Below are 17276 nucleotides of genomic sequence, written 5' to 3'. Positions count from 1 at the left end.
AACCTTTTCCAGAACTTTCCAGACGTATGCCGGTTAAAAAACCTACGGGAGCACAAATCACTGTGAAGACTGGCTGAAGTGGAAAATGAAGAGGACCTAAATAAAGCAGAAACATATTTTTTTCATCCCAACATGTTTTCTATTACTGTCATCCTAAGTGGAGAGCAGCGGGAGCCAAAGTATTACAGTAAAGACACAACATTTGGAGGACAGCAATATACTGCATATCTTCAGAGACTTGATAGTATCTTGGCGGGATGTACGAGAAACCTGTGGAAAGTTTCAAGGTTACTTGGACAAAATGTACAGGAGCTATTACCCGCCCAAAATGTGAGTCAAATATTGTTGAATAGTGGGATTTTTCAAGGTCACTATCAGTTAGAAGCGGAGGACTGGCCTGCGGAGGAGTGGCCTGCGGGGAAGCAACGCGGGCAAACAATAACATATCCTACACCTGAGTGGAGATGTAGAGCATTCTGGACACACACAGAGACAGCAGCTAAAAGCACTCTTGTGACAGCTCTAGAGGAAAATAAACATGGCCACCAAGAGATAAGCATTTCTATTCCCCGGGAATAAATACACAGGGTGATGAATGGCTGAGTGACAGCTTAAAGACAGAGCTTATTTGTATGGGCGTACTTCCTCATGGCAACATTACTCACAGGCGGCATGTACAGTTGTCAGGCAATTTTCTCTCTCTGCAAATAGCACCTCTCTCTCAACACGCTCGATATGCCCTGCATGCCTGCACATTAGCCTCATTTTTAGAAACGCCCTCTATTACTACAGTTGACATCAGCCCAGAATATGAAATTATCTTCAATTTATATTCACCACAAGAGGCCAAACAATCCTTGATTCCTCATGCATGCGTAAATAACACACACAGACACACACACTCAAACAAAAGCCTGATGTTAATGTGAAAACCACGTGTTACTGTATATTCTCCACCTTTTATAGAGAGCAGTAATTGTCAGTCAAGCTGTTTTATGTCATGCTGGCCACTGTTAAACTGCAAGTGTGCCGGAGAGAGCGCCATCGCAGGTACGAGCGGATCACATTTCATGTAGATTATCATTTTAGCAGATGGCAGACTTTACAGGAAAAGATATTATGATTGTTGTGGAATCACATTGTTAATGTTGGCGAGCCAGTGAGACTCTGAGAGGGAAGGTGAGAGGTGAAAAAAGGAGAATGCATGTATTCGGACATGCAAAAAGTCATGCATGTGCAAGCAAATGCAAACTCTTTAGCCATGCTAGCAGCGTGGCTGTTCGCCTATCCAGACTATCTCAACAGCTACTGGATGAATCGTCATTAAATTTTATACGGACATTCATGGACCCCAGAGAATGAAGCCAAAACACTGACTTTTCCTACAGCGTCACCATGAGGTTCACATAAAATAGCAAATATAATGCGCTAAATAGCACATTTGGAGTGATTTCAGACACGGCCATTGTCTCTTCCACTTCTGGCTAAATCCTAAAATTAAACCTTTAAATCTGCTTTCATATTGCATTGTGCACATGACTTACAGAGGAGGTAGGACACACACAAAGCTACAAAGTCCACACATACAAACCACATGAAGAGAGATGAGTCTACTTACTGACACTTACAGACCAGACCACCCTGTAACTACTCTGACAAAGAATCCCCTGCGACCAGCCTATGTGTGCATGTGAGTGTGTGTGTCTGAGTGTGTGTGGCCAAGTCCACTCCTCAGGCTCCAGACAGGCTCCTCTCCATGCTCAATGTAGACACAAAGTCAGACGATGTAAGGTGAGATAGGAAAATGTAAAAAATTGGGGGTATGACCCTTTAAAAGGTGCTTTGAGCTGAATGAGTGAATGAGAGACAAAGACAGGGAGAGAGAGAAACGGATTTTAACCCTTGTCATCAGATGCCATGACTAATGGTGGCGTAATAGTGGTGTGGATAAACTTGGACACATACAGCAGACCACATGCAGACAGGCCTGACTGACGCACCCTCAGGCCTGGAAAGCTATGTGTGTGGCCTGAGCTTCCCTGCCCACCACCCCTCACACCCACCCTTCCACTCCCTCTCTCTCTCTCTCTTTCTATGTCTATTTCTGAGCCTCTCTCACGCTTTTTCTTTCTTTCAAAATTTGAGATTAAAGGGAGAGAAACAGAGGCCATGAAAAAAGGGTCAAGCTCACAACCCACAATGGTTTTGCTCTCCTCAAAAACTACCCTTACTTTGCACGTCCAGCGCCCTCCTCTGCTCTACCTCCCTCTGTCTTTTTCCCTCCTTGCACCTCCCCCAGGCTTTGCTGTAACATGGTTTAACAGCAGGGAAATGGAAACCCTCCCCTCCCTAATCCTTTTTTCTTTCCTCTATACTTCCTACCACTTCACTTCTTCTCCCGTCAAATTCACCTCTCCTTTCCTCTTCTTCTTCTCTCCGCCGTTGTCCTCTCCCACCTCCTCCTGCCTTGCTGTTATGTTCTCCATATGCTTTGATGGCTCCTCCTCTGAAAAGGGGGAAATGATTCAGTTCCCTGGCATGCATGGCAGGGCTGCAGCTGGACACTGCACCTGCAGCTCCGAAAAACAAGCTGACGGGCGCATGTTTGGGAACCCTTCGGTTTACGTGTATGTGTGTGTAGCGTGCATGTGCATGCATTTTTGTGTGCACACGGTCAGGCATTTTTTCTCATACATCAAACTCCCGCTCTTTTCTGCACCCTTCCTCTCCATTTCCCCCCTTTTTTTTTTTACTTTCCCACTTTTTTTTCTCATTTGTTTTTCCCACACTTCTGCTCCCACAGAGGCAGTGCTAGGCAAATTAAAGTCAGTGTGAGACGTTGTGTAGTACAGCAGTGGTCTCAATCATGGCCCCTAGGGTTCCCAAGTTCCAACCACGCACAAGAGGACTCTATTGGAACCCGTAGGTACCATATTTGTGTGGTGATGACAAAATTACCTGAGGCACACTTGCATAATTTGTACAAAATTGCATATGCCACCTTGACTCCACCATAACCCTGAGCATTTTAGCAAATAAAAATCAGTTTAGAACCTCATTGAAACAGCCATTTTGATTGAGGGTTGTGCTCGAGAAAGATATAAAAATGTCTGCAACACAATGATGGAAAATGACATTACACTTTTCATTTTGATTGATAGCAAGTGCTGCTCAGTTGCTGCACCTCCTTGCCTCCATAAATTACACCATAAATCATGTAATTAGTAGAGGCAACCGCCAGAGAGTTTGAAATGCAGGTTTGCAAGCTTTGAAATGAGGTCACTAAATCTCTGGAGAGATTTTATAATTGAATTGGTGGTTGGTTTTAATGGGCCATGATGTTTGTATGATTTTATTTCCGCTAAGAATAACAGGCATAATTGCTTACTTGGTTCTTACTTGCAGGTAGCTACTTTTAATTACTAGCATAATGTGGTATGATTGTTTAGCATCTCTTAAAGGGTGGAATCCAGTCAGGTAATAGGAACCTATGAAAGGCACTTTGCAGGGAAGATTAGAGTTTCAACAAGCTATTGTTGTTTCTAAGTGGCAGATAAGAGCGCTCTCTCTCCCTGACTGAAAATACATGACATTTCTATTTGCAGTGGTGAGAGATATTCCACAAGGAGGTTTGCTGTGGAAATACACCAGTGCAGGATGTAAGGCTTTGGGGGGTCAACCCCTGCTTACTGGAATTAATCGAAACCATAATTACCTCCGCACTAATGAGCCAGTTGTGTTGAGCCGCAGCCAGGTGTTTAGCAGGAAACAGTATGTGACAGTTTGGGTTTGGTGTTCACCCATCTGAGCACATACACAAACACACTCAGGCTCCAAGAACCTGAGTGAGTTGAGCAAACATTTCGCCAGCCGTCAGTGCTGTTCTCTCACCACATACATCCATTTTCCTGAGACGCCTCCTGTCCCACAGCACTGCAGCTTTCCCACCTTGGGAGCCAGATAGGAAGCTGCGGTATGATTTTCACATTTGTTACTCTTTGACAGCTCCACTGAACATGTGTGTTTTAGAGCTGTGGCTCTCAACCCTTTTTGACTGATGTAACCCCACAGCCATGTCAGATGAGCTCAACTACCCCTTTCTCAACACCACCCGTCATGCTCCAAAGTAGTTCATTCGAATTCATTTTAAACTTGAGGTTTCACTAACAGTGGATAATGTTCCAATAATTTATTAGTAGCAAATATTATTACTACATGTAGTGGAAGAAGCTGGACATTTCAACTATTTATCCATTACTTTTAGCTTTTTATTTCAACTGTTTACTGGTTAGCTTTAGCTATCCAATGCTTTTAGCTAACAGTTTACTTTTAGTTTAACCATTTAATCCAGTACTTTCAGGTAATGACTGTTGCTGTTATCTACTTTTAGCTAAGTATAATTACGTATTAGTTGACTATAGCAATTAACCATTTAGCTAAATATTTCAGCTGTCATCTTTTAGTTAACTATAACCATTCATCCATTAGTTATACTGTAGCTATCTGTTATTTGGTTAAAATGTTTCCATAACTAGCTACCTAAATTGTTAGTTTATTTGAACGTAATTACTTTTAGTTAAGTGCTTAAAATTATCTGCTCGCTTGCTAACAAGTTCTTGCACACTCATGGTTGCAACATGTTGCCTACTGTTCTGGTGGTACTCAACTGGTGGTTTCTCAAACAAATCAAGTGGTTTTTCACATTAACTACTCAACAATGTTGCTATGTACCCCCTGGCAACTTTAGAAGTGCCCCTTGGGGCACAATTACCCCTTGCTAATGGGTTAGAGTATGTATAGCTTTAGTCTGTGTCTGTTAAATGTATGTTTTGCACTCTGTCCATCTGTGTATATGCATCAACATCTGTGTCAGCAGGTGTGTGTTAACTTGCCGCTAACAGGGTGACAGGTTATAGGTGCTTTGCAATGCCCTCAGGCTTATTCAACAGGCCCAAACTGAGCACACTGTTCCACAGACAATACACTACTATGCTCTGCTTTGCACCTGTGTTATGTTTTCATGCTGACAAAGATGTGCTTTCCTCTTTGTGGGCTAAAGATGTGCTTTGTTTCCATGACTCAGAGGCTAAAATAGTAAAGCTGCCACCAACTCTGAACCAAGGCTCTTTGTAGTAAAATGGCCAAATAACTTCAAACACACAAACACAGCAGTGAATGGTTAGCAAATGGGTGCTATGCGGATTACTCACTGTGTAAAGCTGGCACACAAATGCTGAGTGAACACAATTCTCTTGGCTTGATTAGCCTCTCATGATTTTCCAATGTGTAACAAATCTCCTATTGTAAAGTGTTATTTGATACATTATGTATTTAACATAAAGTAATCTCATCATTCATAATTTACAAACTGGAGTAGCTATGGTAGGAAAAGAGATTTACAAGGTTTACAATAATGACATCTAAACTCTACAAACATGAGTAGGAGACCTGGACTTCAGTTTTGACAGGGGAAAAAAAAAACATGACAACATCAACACAATAACTCAGCACCTCAAAACAGCAAACTGAATATTTATTAACTTGTCAGCATCAGAGCATTTGTGATGTTGTCACTGTTATGACCAAAAGAAAACCGAAGGATTAAAGAGCGGGAAAGCAGGTTTGTGTCATTGTCTGGTAGGTCACGGTCAGCATCAAGATCATCTAATCAGAGAAAATATACTACTGCCCCCTGGTGGATTTAGAAAATACCTTGACCATGAACTTAAAACTTACAATGCATACAAAGGGTGACTACCATACTGTGTAGCATATAATTCACCAAATTTTCATACTTATCAAACAATGCCCTGCATTTACTATGTTTTCTACACTAATTTATTCATGTCATCCTTTAATTAATTGTCAGCCGTATGTAGTTTACAGCAATAATCTTAACACCAACATTGTTTTTATATTGTACACAGTGTTATTTGTGCTCAGTTGTCTGAAGAATATCATACAAACCAGGAACCTCTTTAATATCTCCACAGCTCCTTCCTTTATGTGAAATACAGCAGCATCTTCCTTTGGCCGGAACAATTTGTGATTCACAACAGTAACCCCATCTATCATGAGTCCTTGAGCAAAACCCTCAAGTCTCACTCATTGACACGGATGAGGATGGCAAAGTCAAGCATCTCTGAAGAAGCACTCAAATTATAATTTTGTTCGATTTCTGCAGTCCTTGAAGTCTTTCCTTGTTTCAGTGCTTCAGTGCTTTTTTTGCAATTATAGTTGCATTATTTCTTGGAAAGAAATTTCATTTTGCTTCCTAGAATAATGGAAAAAAAGATTGGTTTAAGGTGAGTATGGACCTACAATAGATCTGTAGATCATGTGAACAGAGCTTATTTCACTATTACCAAAGAAATTCTGACCAAGTATAGTTCAGGGACATCCTTACCCAAGCCTTTGAGAAACCTGTTAACCCGTCGATGTTCATTCTCATGGATAGAGTCTAGATACTCCTGCACCCTCACTTCAAACAGTCCTGAGAAAAGAGAAAGAATCATGAACCACTGGATTAACTCCTGGCATCTGAACTTGAGCTTGCTACCGCACCTCTATACCTCTCAGAGCCTGTTTGTGGAGCTCCCTCTCCTGGATGAACCAGCCAAACATCTGGGTCTCCATGAAGACCTCCAGGAAGCGACGGACAGTCTTAGAAGTGATCGCTTTACGAAATCCCTCTCGCTGGAAGGAGCAGGGGACTGGGGAGGAGGACGAGGAGGAGTAGCCGTCCTCCCGTTCGCCGATGATGAAGAGTGGATAGTGGCCTACGAGCTCCACAAAGAAACGGACAAAGGCCTCAGACACAACAGTGCCTAGATGTCCAGAGTCTGAAAAGAGGAAGTTATAGCATAATCAACAATACCGCTGAAAGGATGCAAGATGCAAGAAATTAGAGAGCTGGAACTATAAACTTTCATAGTTGTCCTTGTAACGACTTACCACTGGGCGTGTCTCCTCCTCTGTCATTAGCAAGTTCTCTTCTCCTTTCTAGAACGTTCTCCAGGGCTGATTGAAGCTTGTGGGGCAGGATGGAGTCCTCATCATCCAACTACAAGGAAAAGGTTAGGGTTGGATATGATATGTAGATGTAGATATGAAAAGGTTGAAATAAATCACCCACAGATCATGCGGAGCCATAAAAAACACACAAACATGATTCAATGCATGGCTTACCTGTCTGAGAAAACGACTGTTTCCTAGATCCACAACAAGAACCTGTGCACACAAAGCCGACATTATTGTAAAGCACAAAATTTTTTCATTTGTGTATTGATGTGAACTGCTAATAATTGGTGCCTCTTTGACCTCCTCCAGGGGCAGTTCAGTGAGCTGGGGCAGGGAGCTGGAGAGCAGGCCGACAATGAACGGGGTCGGGGTGCAGACGATGTCGAGCATAGCCGAGGGCAGCACAGGAATGTAAGTGTGCTGCCATACAAAGGGGTAAAGCAGTGCCACCACTGCATGGCAGCACTGGGAGAGAGTACTGCAAGATGGATGACAAGAAGAAAAGACAGTCATGAGAGGAGGAACAGATGAGGAATTTGAGATATTATTAAATTATACATAAATAGGGGAAAGGTTTTAGTTGCATGTTTAAACACCAGATGTGATGCTTTTATGGTTTTTAATAGCTTTTTCCTGAATGAGGGATGATGATGGGAGGCAAGAGGAAGAGGCAAAGATGAAAAGAGAAGGAGAGTCATGCGAAGAGAGAGAAAAGGAGAGCTCGAAAAAGAGAAAGAAAAAAGAGAAAGCCATAGACGCAGAGTGACTTGCTCATTCTCGCCACATGAGGGCAGCATAATCTAAAATACACCCTAAACACTGCGAACTCCCTAAAGTCACAAAATTTCCCATAGAGGAAAGCAAGCCTGCATACTTTCATTTACGTCACTTGACTTCGCATTCCTGTCCCCTACTACTGTGACCATACTTTCTGACTCCCACTGGCTTTCTCCTGCAGAACAAACAAACTGGCCCCAGCACAACAACAACTTTACAGCCTGGCCTCAAAATATCCCTCTGGTATGTTCCCTGAATAAAACTGGGGTTGCCTTAAATTTATTTAAAAATGTTGGTCTGGACCACCCACACTTTTTATAACTTCATAATAAAATCATCCCCAACGCTTTCACCTAATGTCTGCTTACATAAACACTGGAAGAATGATGCAACTTCATGTTTTATAAGAGCTGACACATATATGCAACATACAGATTCTAAGGGGATGTGCGAAGCTTTGGGGTATATGACCAACCTGAGATTGTCTGCAGTGAAGATGACCCTTCGCTCCAACAGCAGAGAGCCGAGCACCCGGAGGAGCAGCCGCAGACTCAAACAGGAGAACAGACATTCAAAGTCAACATGCTCCAGGCGAGAGTCAGAGGGTCGACAGAGCTCCATCGACTGGGAAATAGGATGGATGAGAGTTTATCTTATGTTTTTAATTTCAACAGACAGAATGTGTTGGTGCTCACAGTGTCACACACCTCAGTACCCGAGCCAGGGAGGAAGGTTTTGATGTTGATGGTTCGGCCCGGCGCTGGAAACTGGGCCTCCATGATGGCTCTCATGAAGGGCTGTACTAAGGCTGGAGACAGAGCCCTCCGCCTCTCCACTTCATCCAACACCTACAGCGCACACATATACACAAACACACATACCTTGTAAAATACTGTATGCCAATAATATTATCACATGGAACCAGTGTGAGTGATTTACCTTGGAGAACAGGTTGAAACAGCCGAGGTGACTGACGATACAATAGACCTCTGGTAGACGTTTGCCTTTTCCGCTGGGCTGAAGAGAAAAGAGGAAAGTTCAGTCGAACAGGTATAACAATATCTAACTGTATGATTTTAGAATGATTTTAGAATTTTTTCAATCCCATATAATTCGTGACACATCAGTTTATATCTGCCCACATCAAACTTTGAAAAATGAAAATCAATATATCAGGAGTACTGAAACACACATAGAAATACACAGAAACATGTAAACACACAAACACATACTTTATACACACATACACACTTTCCCAGTCTCACACACTTCCGCCCAGAGTCTGAGATGGACTGTTTTCCCACAGGCACGCTGACTATTTTGGCACCCTTATTTACTCAGCCGTCATTGTGGTATTTGGCCACTTCCTGTCCAGCAGCGGCTGGACACTTATTTATTCTATTCATTTTTATTTACCAGTAAACGCCGGCAGTATCCAAACCTCCTGCTCCCGTCTTCTCCAGTCAAAACAAAGGAGAACATCTCACTGTGAGGGATGGTCCACAGCAAATACACAAATAAACATGTGATTAATATATTTTGATTGTACATATAAAGAATTCACATAGATAATAGTATACATGCAAACTGTAGTACTGACATTGAGTATTTCTGTGCAGTCTAAACGGACACATCAGCATGGGAGAAAAAGCAAGTTTTCTAGTGGTAATAAGAGTTGCAGTTTCATGGAGTTGTTAAGGGAGTGAAATGACTCTGGGGGGAGTCGGCCTCTTCAAAACTATTTTCACCATTAAATTAGCTGAATTTATTATGGAATTTCATAAACAGTGGCAGTAAGTTAATTTTACACTCTCACCTCGGGTAATTCTCCACCGACTCCCAGTCTTTAGCATCAGGGAAACAGAACTGAGGAATGATCCTCAGCTGATCCTCTGTCTCCCTCATGAACTTGAAACTCCGTTCCAACTGCAACATAACAAAAGCCCAGACTTTCATGCATTTCCATTAACTTTATTTCCATTATTACAAATGTATTTTTATCGTTAATTATCCAGAAGAAGTTTGTTCTTATTGACAAATTAAAGCTTACTGTTTTAATGGAGGTTGGATATTTTATACTTCTGTATCTTCTTTATTTACTTCAGCTTCTTAAAATTCACCAGGTTTTGTCCAGCAGATTTGAGCTCAGTTCCATTCTTTGAATTGTTTTGACTGAACCTTTGCCTGCGTGTGTGTGTGCAAGACGTGTATATTTCTACTTTGAGATATTTGGTCCTCAACCTTAAAATGAAATTACCCCCAAAATAATATATGATTCAAGGACTCCTCTGTTCCTGACCTTAGGGGGGAACTGCTGTGTGACCTCCGGCAGATAGTGGGCACCACCCTTTGACTTCTGCAGCGATACAACCAGGAAATATTCAAAAAGTTTGCGCTGGTGGACGTCCTGTTCCAGAGAGCTGTTTCTGTTGTTGGTACCATTGTAGTGGACCTGGGCCTGGCTTGGCTGGCTCAGTATGGACTGAACTGACACGAGGCGCTGGCGGTTGGCTGAGAGAGAGGAAGTAAGATACAGTGCGGATAAATATGTTGATATAAATATAATGAAAGATGAAGGGGTGTCCTTGAGATTAAAAAGCTCTGATGATGTAACCTACCTTTTGCTCTATCTTCAACTTCACTCTCAGAGTCACTGTTCTCATCTGTTACTATAAACAAAAGGCAAATTTCATCAGCCAAATATCCACATTAATATTTTAGACATTATAAAACAGACCATCTTCAAGATAGCCAACATTTCACCAACATCACCTCTTCCTGAGCTTGTCTCAGCATAATGGTAGATCCTCCGTAGATGTTTCTTTCCAATTCGAGCTTCAAAGATGCTATTGATTCTCAACACAACCTGTTAGATAAAAAAGTTCAGTGTAAGGAATTACGACAGCGTCATGTCTTTTCTCAAGGATGAGAACAAAACACTCCTTAATGATATTTGGCAGCTGCATTGAAACCTGGCAGCCATACTGGACTAAAAGAAAATCTGACTTTAATCTATAAATTGGATTAAAGATCCATCAAACGATCTCTTGGAAGTAAAAAGGGGATCTGTGCTTAATCTGACATCATAAAAAAGTTCAGTTTAAATAAAAAGAAACAGTTTCTACAACATGTGACATTATTTTCGTGATCCAGGGCTGCTGGCCTAACATTCAAACACATTCAGACCGTTGGTATCCTGCGGCAGGTGCGGCTGTAGGGCTCGCCGGGCAGCCAAGAAGCGTGTTCAGGACCAGTGGGGGTGGAGGGAGGGCTGAGCTGGGGTGGAGATGAAATTCCCCCACTTGTGCTGGCACTGTGGGTCTGCTGGTTGGTTCTCCGCAGGTCCAGCAGCTTAAAGCCCCTGCCTGAATTCTGCCTGAAGAAGCCAGGCCTTGAGGCCTGTGAACCGAAAAAAATAATTACTAAGCTTTTCATCTCTAAATCAGAAGTGTTAAATATTATGTTTGGCTTTTTACTGCAGGAACCTTGGTAGTATCAGCGCCAGGAGAGGAGGGCAAAGACTGCTGGGAGCACTGACTCTCCAACTCAATGTCCTCATACGGGTTCTCTTTGGGTGAATCTGCAGAGAGAAAAATTATTGTTTTTGTACATTAAAAATGAGCAGGGGTTCAGTGTCAAAAAGGATTCTGAAAGCACACCTAATAATTAGTAAGACAACTTTGTCAACCTGCATATAAGGTAGTTAAAACTGGGTCCTGCAGAACATTCTTTACACTCCCTAATGTTCCTCTCAGACTTTCACTTCAGTAAACTTTTGAATGCCAGACTTGTTCTTGTAACAGGGTATTTTTACATGTCTTTGAACTTTTACTTAAGTAAATGTTGTGAGTAATTGCACCATATCCACATGTTTCTGATAAAATTACATTTACTGGGCCTAATTGTTAAGGCGCATACCACAAAACTGCAAAATCCAGGGTATGATTCCCAACCGGGCGATCTGTATTGCATGTAATACCTCTCTCTCTCTCCCATCTCCTGTCTCTCTATACTGTCAACTTTCAAATAAAAATAGATGTATTTATTGTTTTCTGCAGAATATATTCAGTGGAGTGGCGGAAAACCTCAGAAAACCCATTTAAGTTAGTGACAAAACAGTCCTTTTGTGCAGTTCCCATCTCACTCGTCTCAACTGCTTCCTCTCTAACATACCTTCCACACGTTATCTATATTTCTTGGCACAGATTTCAAAAGGGAAGTCAATCAAGGGAAATAGAAGTGTCTGACCCAGGATGTCTTCATAGTGATGTTCCTGATATAGTGAACGTGAGAGGAGTGGGCTAGTCGACCCTGCAAGGTCTTCAAACTCAAAGGATTTCCTGTCACGGTGAACAGAACGGTACAAATGATTATATAATTGGTTTAGCTGTGGTTATTACATCAGCGAGGAATTCATTTTTCTGATCCTGCTGTACCTATTGATGTTGTCTCGTACTCGCTCGCCCCTGGGTCTCACGTAGACACTGGAAGGAGGTTTTGAGGAAGGTCTTGAGGAAATGGAGGGCAGTGGAGGGAGGTTCCTCTGTCCTCTCCCTTGCCTCTGACTCTCCCCCATGGGCACGACAGCTGGATGCTGGAAGGTACGTCTGGGTTTGGGGACCGGGTTGATGGGGAGCGCTCCCGGCTCTGTGTACACATGCTCCTGGTGCTGCTTCCCTTCTCCGGCCCCGGAGGCTTTCACTGCACCACTCTGACTGATAGCTTCAGATTCTTTCTTCTTCACCTCTACCTGTTTGTCCTTACTCGGAGGGCTGAAGTAATTTCCGAGCTCTGGAGGTGTTTTCCCATGGTTCTCCCCCATAGCCTCCAGCTTTTTAAAGAGAGAGAACACCGCTCTCTTCTCCTGGCTGGTTTGCTCTGTTGCTCTCTTGTCACTGCTTTTCCTCAACGTGCCTACCTGCTGCTGCGCTGCCAATGTAGGTGAACATGGCCTTGAATCACCAAGCTTTTCCACATTCTCTTTCTCATGATCTTGCTTGTCTTTGTGAACCACTCTTTTGCAATCCTCCTCTCTTTGGTTTTCATAGGGCTTACTGCTCTTGAGCGTCCCTCTTAGCTGTTTTCCAGGTTCAACAGGTGAACAAGGCCTTGAATCCCCAAGCTTTCCTACAGTCTCTTTCCCAAGATTTTCCTTTTCCTTCTGGGCTACTCTCCTGCAACTCTCTGCACTCAGCTCATCAGTAGTTTTATTGTTGCTCTTTGTCAGGGATTCTGTCCTTTTTACAGTAGTGCACTGTACTGAAGAACCTGAGGTAATGGGTGAATGAGTGGGTTCCTTTCCCTCCCAAAGAGAAATTTTGTCCTTAATTTTTCCAGCATTGGATCTGGGGACCTTGTTGCCAGCCAAGAGAGTGTTCTCATTGCTGTGAGGGTCAAAATTTGACCTCCTGTGAGCCATCATGTGTGATTCTTCCCTCTGGTTGCTCAGGTTGTCTAATGGGGCGAAGGGAAGTTTTGGCACAACTTCTCTTCTTTGCTCAGCTCCCTTGTTTTCCACTGAAGCAATATGGAAACTACTACTCCCACCAAGATTGCCTTTCTTTAGCCTAAACACACAAAGAAAAAACACAAAGTTACAAATTAACATGAAATGATTGACGTCAAAGTATTCATTAAGATTAAATGTTAAAATGCAGAGTGGTGACCAGGTTTCACAGCAGTGACTTCCTGCTAGGCTACTAAGTTGCCAGGGAGTACATGGAAAGAATTTGGAGTAACTCAGCTAATGTAAAAAATATAAAATAAAACATAAACCACCAAACAAGTAGGATTACAAATTGGTGTTTTACTGATATTTAGTACATTTATGCTACAACAACTAGAGTAGTTGAAACAGTTAGCTAAAAGTAGGCTAATGGAAATAGTTAGCTGAAATAGTCATCTAAGAGCCATGGATTAGCAGTTGAAATCATCAGCTAAAAGTAATGAGTAAACAGTTGCCTGTAAATACAGGAGGAACAGTTGAAATAGATAAAAAGATGATAAGCAGTTGAAATCGTTAGCTAAATGTATTTAAAAAAAAGCTTAAAATAGCCAAAAGTGATGAAGCAGCAGTCCAGCTTCTGTCACTGCAAGTTGTAGTAGTATGAATACAGACCTGACCAAAGTGACCTTGTCAGTTGTATAACAAAACAGTGTAAAAAAAAAAAAAAAAAAAAAAAGGTTTGGAACCGTGGTTGTATCAGTGATTACCTATATTCAGTCAGAAAATGCAATATTGTGCTAACAAACAGCTAAGCATTAGAGCGCTACCAGAGTTTCCTGAACTTCCCAGTACGGTCACTGTTACTGCCAGCTAGGGGACACAGTCTTTTTCTGGCGACAGTGGGAAAATTCAGCCTGAGAGTAAATGCCAGAGGACAAGCCTATGACCGAGCATCTTCTTCTCATCAGCCTCACTAAATAAACACATACTTGGACTGGGGCCCATTTCATCAAACTGTTATGTTTTAATAAATAAACCAGAGGAAATGGGAAGCCCTAAGTTGAAAGACCTTTACTGACTTTTCCTTAATGGATGTGAGGAATAAAGGCCAAACCTAAACCCTGTTACTTATTTCTCATGCTCAGGAGAAATTTGTGAGCTATAATGTCCATCATTTCAAGGGAGAATCCTTCACTCATAAACCTGCCCCAATACAAACCTGTTGACAGTGGAGTAGATGCAGTCCTCCTTTGTTTTCATTCTCTTAGTGGCCTCCATGATCACTGTACACCTGAAAGATGGAGAGAGGGAGAGAGAGAGGGATCTTCAGTCAGCACCTTCACTCATTTCTCAGTTTTGTTGCGTGAGGCGTTTAGAGTTTGGATGTTAACATTTTTTATTGACATCCTGTCTGGCTTAGCTCCAGTTGACAATTAATGTCAGGCTTTTTCAATTAAACTGCATTTCTCTGAAGCACTTAATTCAAATTTGGGATTTTTTTTTTCTTAAAAGCAATAAGGGAATCTGATAATTAATATGATGAATAAAAAAAATACACAAACCTTTTCCCTTAATGCAACAGAGTGGTCTAAAAATATGTTAATTTCGAAACTGCATTATCCAGTATCTGTATCACCACACTTGCAGATTTTTTTTCATTGTTACAGATCAATCTGAGGTTAAAATCCTTGGTGAGACTTGACATTTAATGCAGTGCCATTGCTCTTCTTCAGCTGGTAATGTACTGTATTCAGAGAACAGCTGGTCAGACTCAAGGAAAAACATGACAGCAGCTCCCTTGAGCAGTTCATCACACAAAACAACATTTGAACAGTCATTAGGGACTGTTAGTGATTGAATCACTCTACTCTTTTTTTCCTTTATTATTTTATGATCCTTATTTTGTCACTTTCTCTACACAGAAGACTGACCTTTGACCCCGACAGCAACAAAAATGCTCTGTTCCCCTCTGCATGACTCCCATATTTTCACTTCTCTAAGGCAAATGTTTCAAAGTTCAGTGGCCTTTAAGATAGTGCTAATTTCCCAGATCTGGAACCGGTGTCATCATTTGTTTAGTTGACATGTTTTCCAAGGGACTGTGCGTGAGCCAAGGGACTGAATACAGCCCTTAAAGCTGTAGGTTAGCTGATTAGCTGGGAAACAAGGTATTCAGATATTTAGTTACTGTGTGATAGAGACAGCAACCATCCAGACATTGCACAATTAATCAGAAAATGCATAAGCGGTTGCAGTTTTCATTATGCAAATTCTTTTACAATTATTAAAATGAGTAAACAGAAATATGCCTCAATTTAATACCAGTTTGTACGATTTTAAGCAACAACACAGCAATGAAAATATGAGACAACGAAGTCTATTGAAATCCCACTCTAATCACATGCTGTGTATTAAATATACAAAATCTGTTTCTTACCTCCTTGTGTTGTACAGTTTCCATGTGTTCATTAGTGAAACCGGAGCATATTACCAAAGATGCTGCTATCCCAGTATCCATTAGAATAACTTCCAAACCACACCAGTGGCACGGTATGTCCAGATTAAACAGCCTGCGATAGGTTTTCTTTCCTGATTGAAGCCTTGATATCAGTTGTCAGACGTTTACTTGAGTGAGAATAGAAACCAGCTACTGTTCATACACTCCTCTCCCCGCTTCCTCTCCAATCTTCAACTTTCATTCACTCTATCTCCTCCACACATCCTGAATATGACTCCCTCCCTCCCTCCCTCTCTCTCTCTCTCTCTCTCTCTCTCTGTCTCTCTCTCTCTCTCTCTTTCTTTACGTATGTCTCTATCTGCTGGCTGTCTCTCACAAAAATGACATTATCAACATGCTATGTAGAATGAATGAATGACTTTTAATGCTTACTGATATGACTTAATTTCCATAACCTTTCCCAGTGACTCGTGGGACAGACGTCATTGTAGTACGTCATTTCTCTGCAAATCTGAAGTTCGTTGGGATTCATGCCACAGCTGCTTCTGGGCAGCAGTTGCTCATGTAGCTGTACTGTATCAGTTCACTCCCTTTGCCCCATGCTGTGTTTTCAATGTCATACCAAAATTAATAAGAGTGCTCCAATGAGATTTGCAAACTGCAAATGAAGAAAATAATGACAAGGGGTTCTTCTAAAAATGTTCCATCGAAAAAGAAATGACTAAAAATATTTTTCTTTTAAATAATGCGGTGACCATAAAATAATACATTAAAATTTCATAAGCACTTCTAAAATCTGCACAGAAAGCATCCTATGACATATTTTGTTTAATTTTGATTGTAATGTATTTCTGATTTATTTATTTATTTCTTCTTCCTGTCCTCGTTATATCCATTTACAAAACTTAAAGGCATTGTTGATATTTTTTTAAAATATTATTTTAGTTGAATTTATAATATATATACAGTTTAAATTTTTTTATATACAATTTTTGTCTTCAATTTTTATTCATATAGTTCTTTTTTCTAATCCTCATTTCTTACACTACTCTTTTAGTATAACCTTGCAAGTACAGGACATATCACTTCACTGCACATCTTTCCTTAGTATGTGACAAAATTGCCTTTATATCCTTGAAACCTTGAATATATAGATGCTACAAAATATTGGAAAATAGTAGGCCTAGATTCAAGCATGGTGGAAATTTGGAACAACATCTAGTCTTTTAAAGTCATACACAGCACCTCTTACATAAGGAGTACACACAGTTCAAACACATATATACTTAACAAACTATCTATACATTATTGATAAAGGCTTACCAGAATTCAAGTGCTGATAAAGTTCAGTTCCGGGTCCCTGCTTGCAGTGCAGTGAACTGGAGTGTTTGACAAAAGTATTTTTTGGCGGTGCATATTTTAAACTATGTAAAAATGAACCAATGATAGGTTGGCTCTTCCCCACAAGTGGCACGGTGACAGGTGAAAGCTGAACAGCTGTCTCTCCAGTTTCTACGGTCAGCTGTGCTTTTAAACGTGTAATTCCACCCCTGTCCTGCTGGTGGCAGCAGTGCG

At 41.4% G+C, this 17276-nt stretch overlaps 1 protein-coding gene across 1 annotated transcript; it reads right to left on the bottom strand.

Moving 5' to 3' along the window:
* Positions 1-5512: 5512 nt before the first annotated feature.
* On the bottom strand, positions 5513-15950 carry LOC111651970 (DENN domain-containing protein 2A-like). Its single transcript, XM_023402039.2, has 20 exons — positions 15681-15950; positions 14463-14534; positions 12234-13364; positions 12046-12137; positions 11283-11377; positions 10984-11196; positions 10570-10663; positions 10416-10466; positions 10097-10308; positions 9614-9723; positions 9214-9283; positions 8737-8814; positions 8505-8645; positions 8273-8421; positions 7321-7498; positions 7189-7230; positions 6955-7063; positions 6573-6842; positions 6407-6493; positions 5513-6274 (listed from the first exon to the last, which is right to left on the bottom strand). The coding sequence occupies exons 1-20, from the start codon at positions 15710-15712 to the stop codon at positions 6243-6245; spliced, it is 3258 nt and encodes a 1085-aa protein (XP_023257807.1). The 5' UTR covers positions 15713-15950; the 3' UTR covers positions 5513-6242.
* Positions 15951-17276: the final 1326 nt, after the last annotated feature.

Source organism: Seriola lalandi, unplaced genomic scaffold (genome assembly GCF_002814215.2).
Source record: "Seriola lalandi dorsalis isolate HSWRI2012SDOR001 ecotype SW California unplaced genomic scaffold, Sedor1 jcf7180002053896, whole genome shotgun sequence".
Lineage (NCBI taxonomy): Eukaryota > Metazoa > Chordata > Actinopteri > Carangiformes > Carangidae > Seriola > Seriola lalandi.
This window is presented reverse-complemented; position numbering and strand designations above follow the sequence as displayed.

Bases quoted from the DNA above. Each gene is read 5' to 3' on its own strand.
- LOC111651970 (XM_023402039.2), bottom strand. From the start codon at position 15,712: ATGAACACATGGAAACTGTACAACACAAGGAG. The intron at 7,064-7,188 runs GTAAGCCATGCA...TTTTCCTTGTAG, and splicing joins ACAGTCGTTTTCTCAGACAG to TTGGATGATGAGGACTCCAT. The intron at 6,275-6,406 runs GTAAGGATGTCC...CCATTATTCTAG, and splicing joins CAGGTTTCTCAAAGGCTTGG to GAAGCAAAATGAAATTTCTT.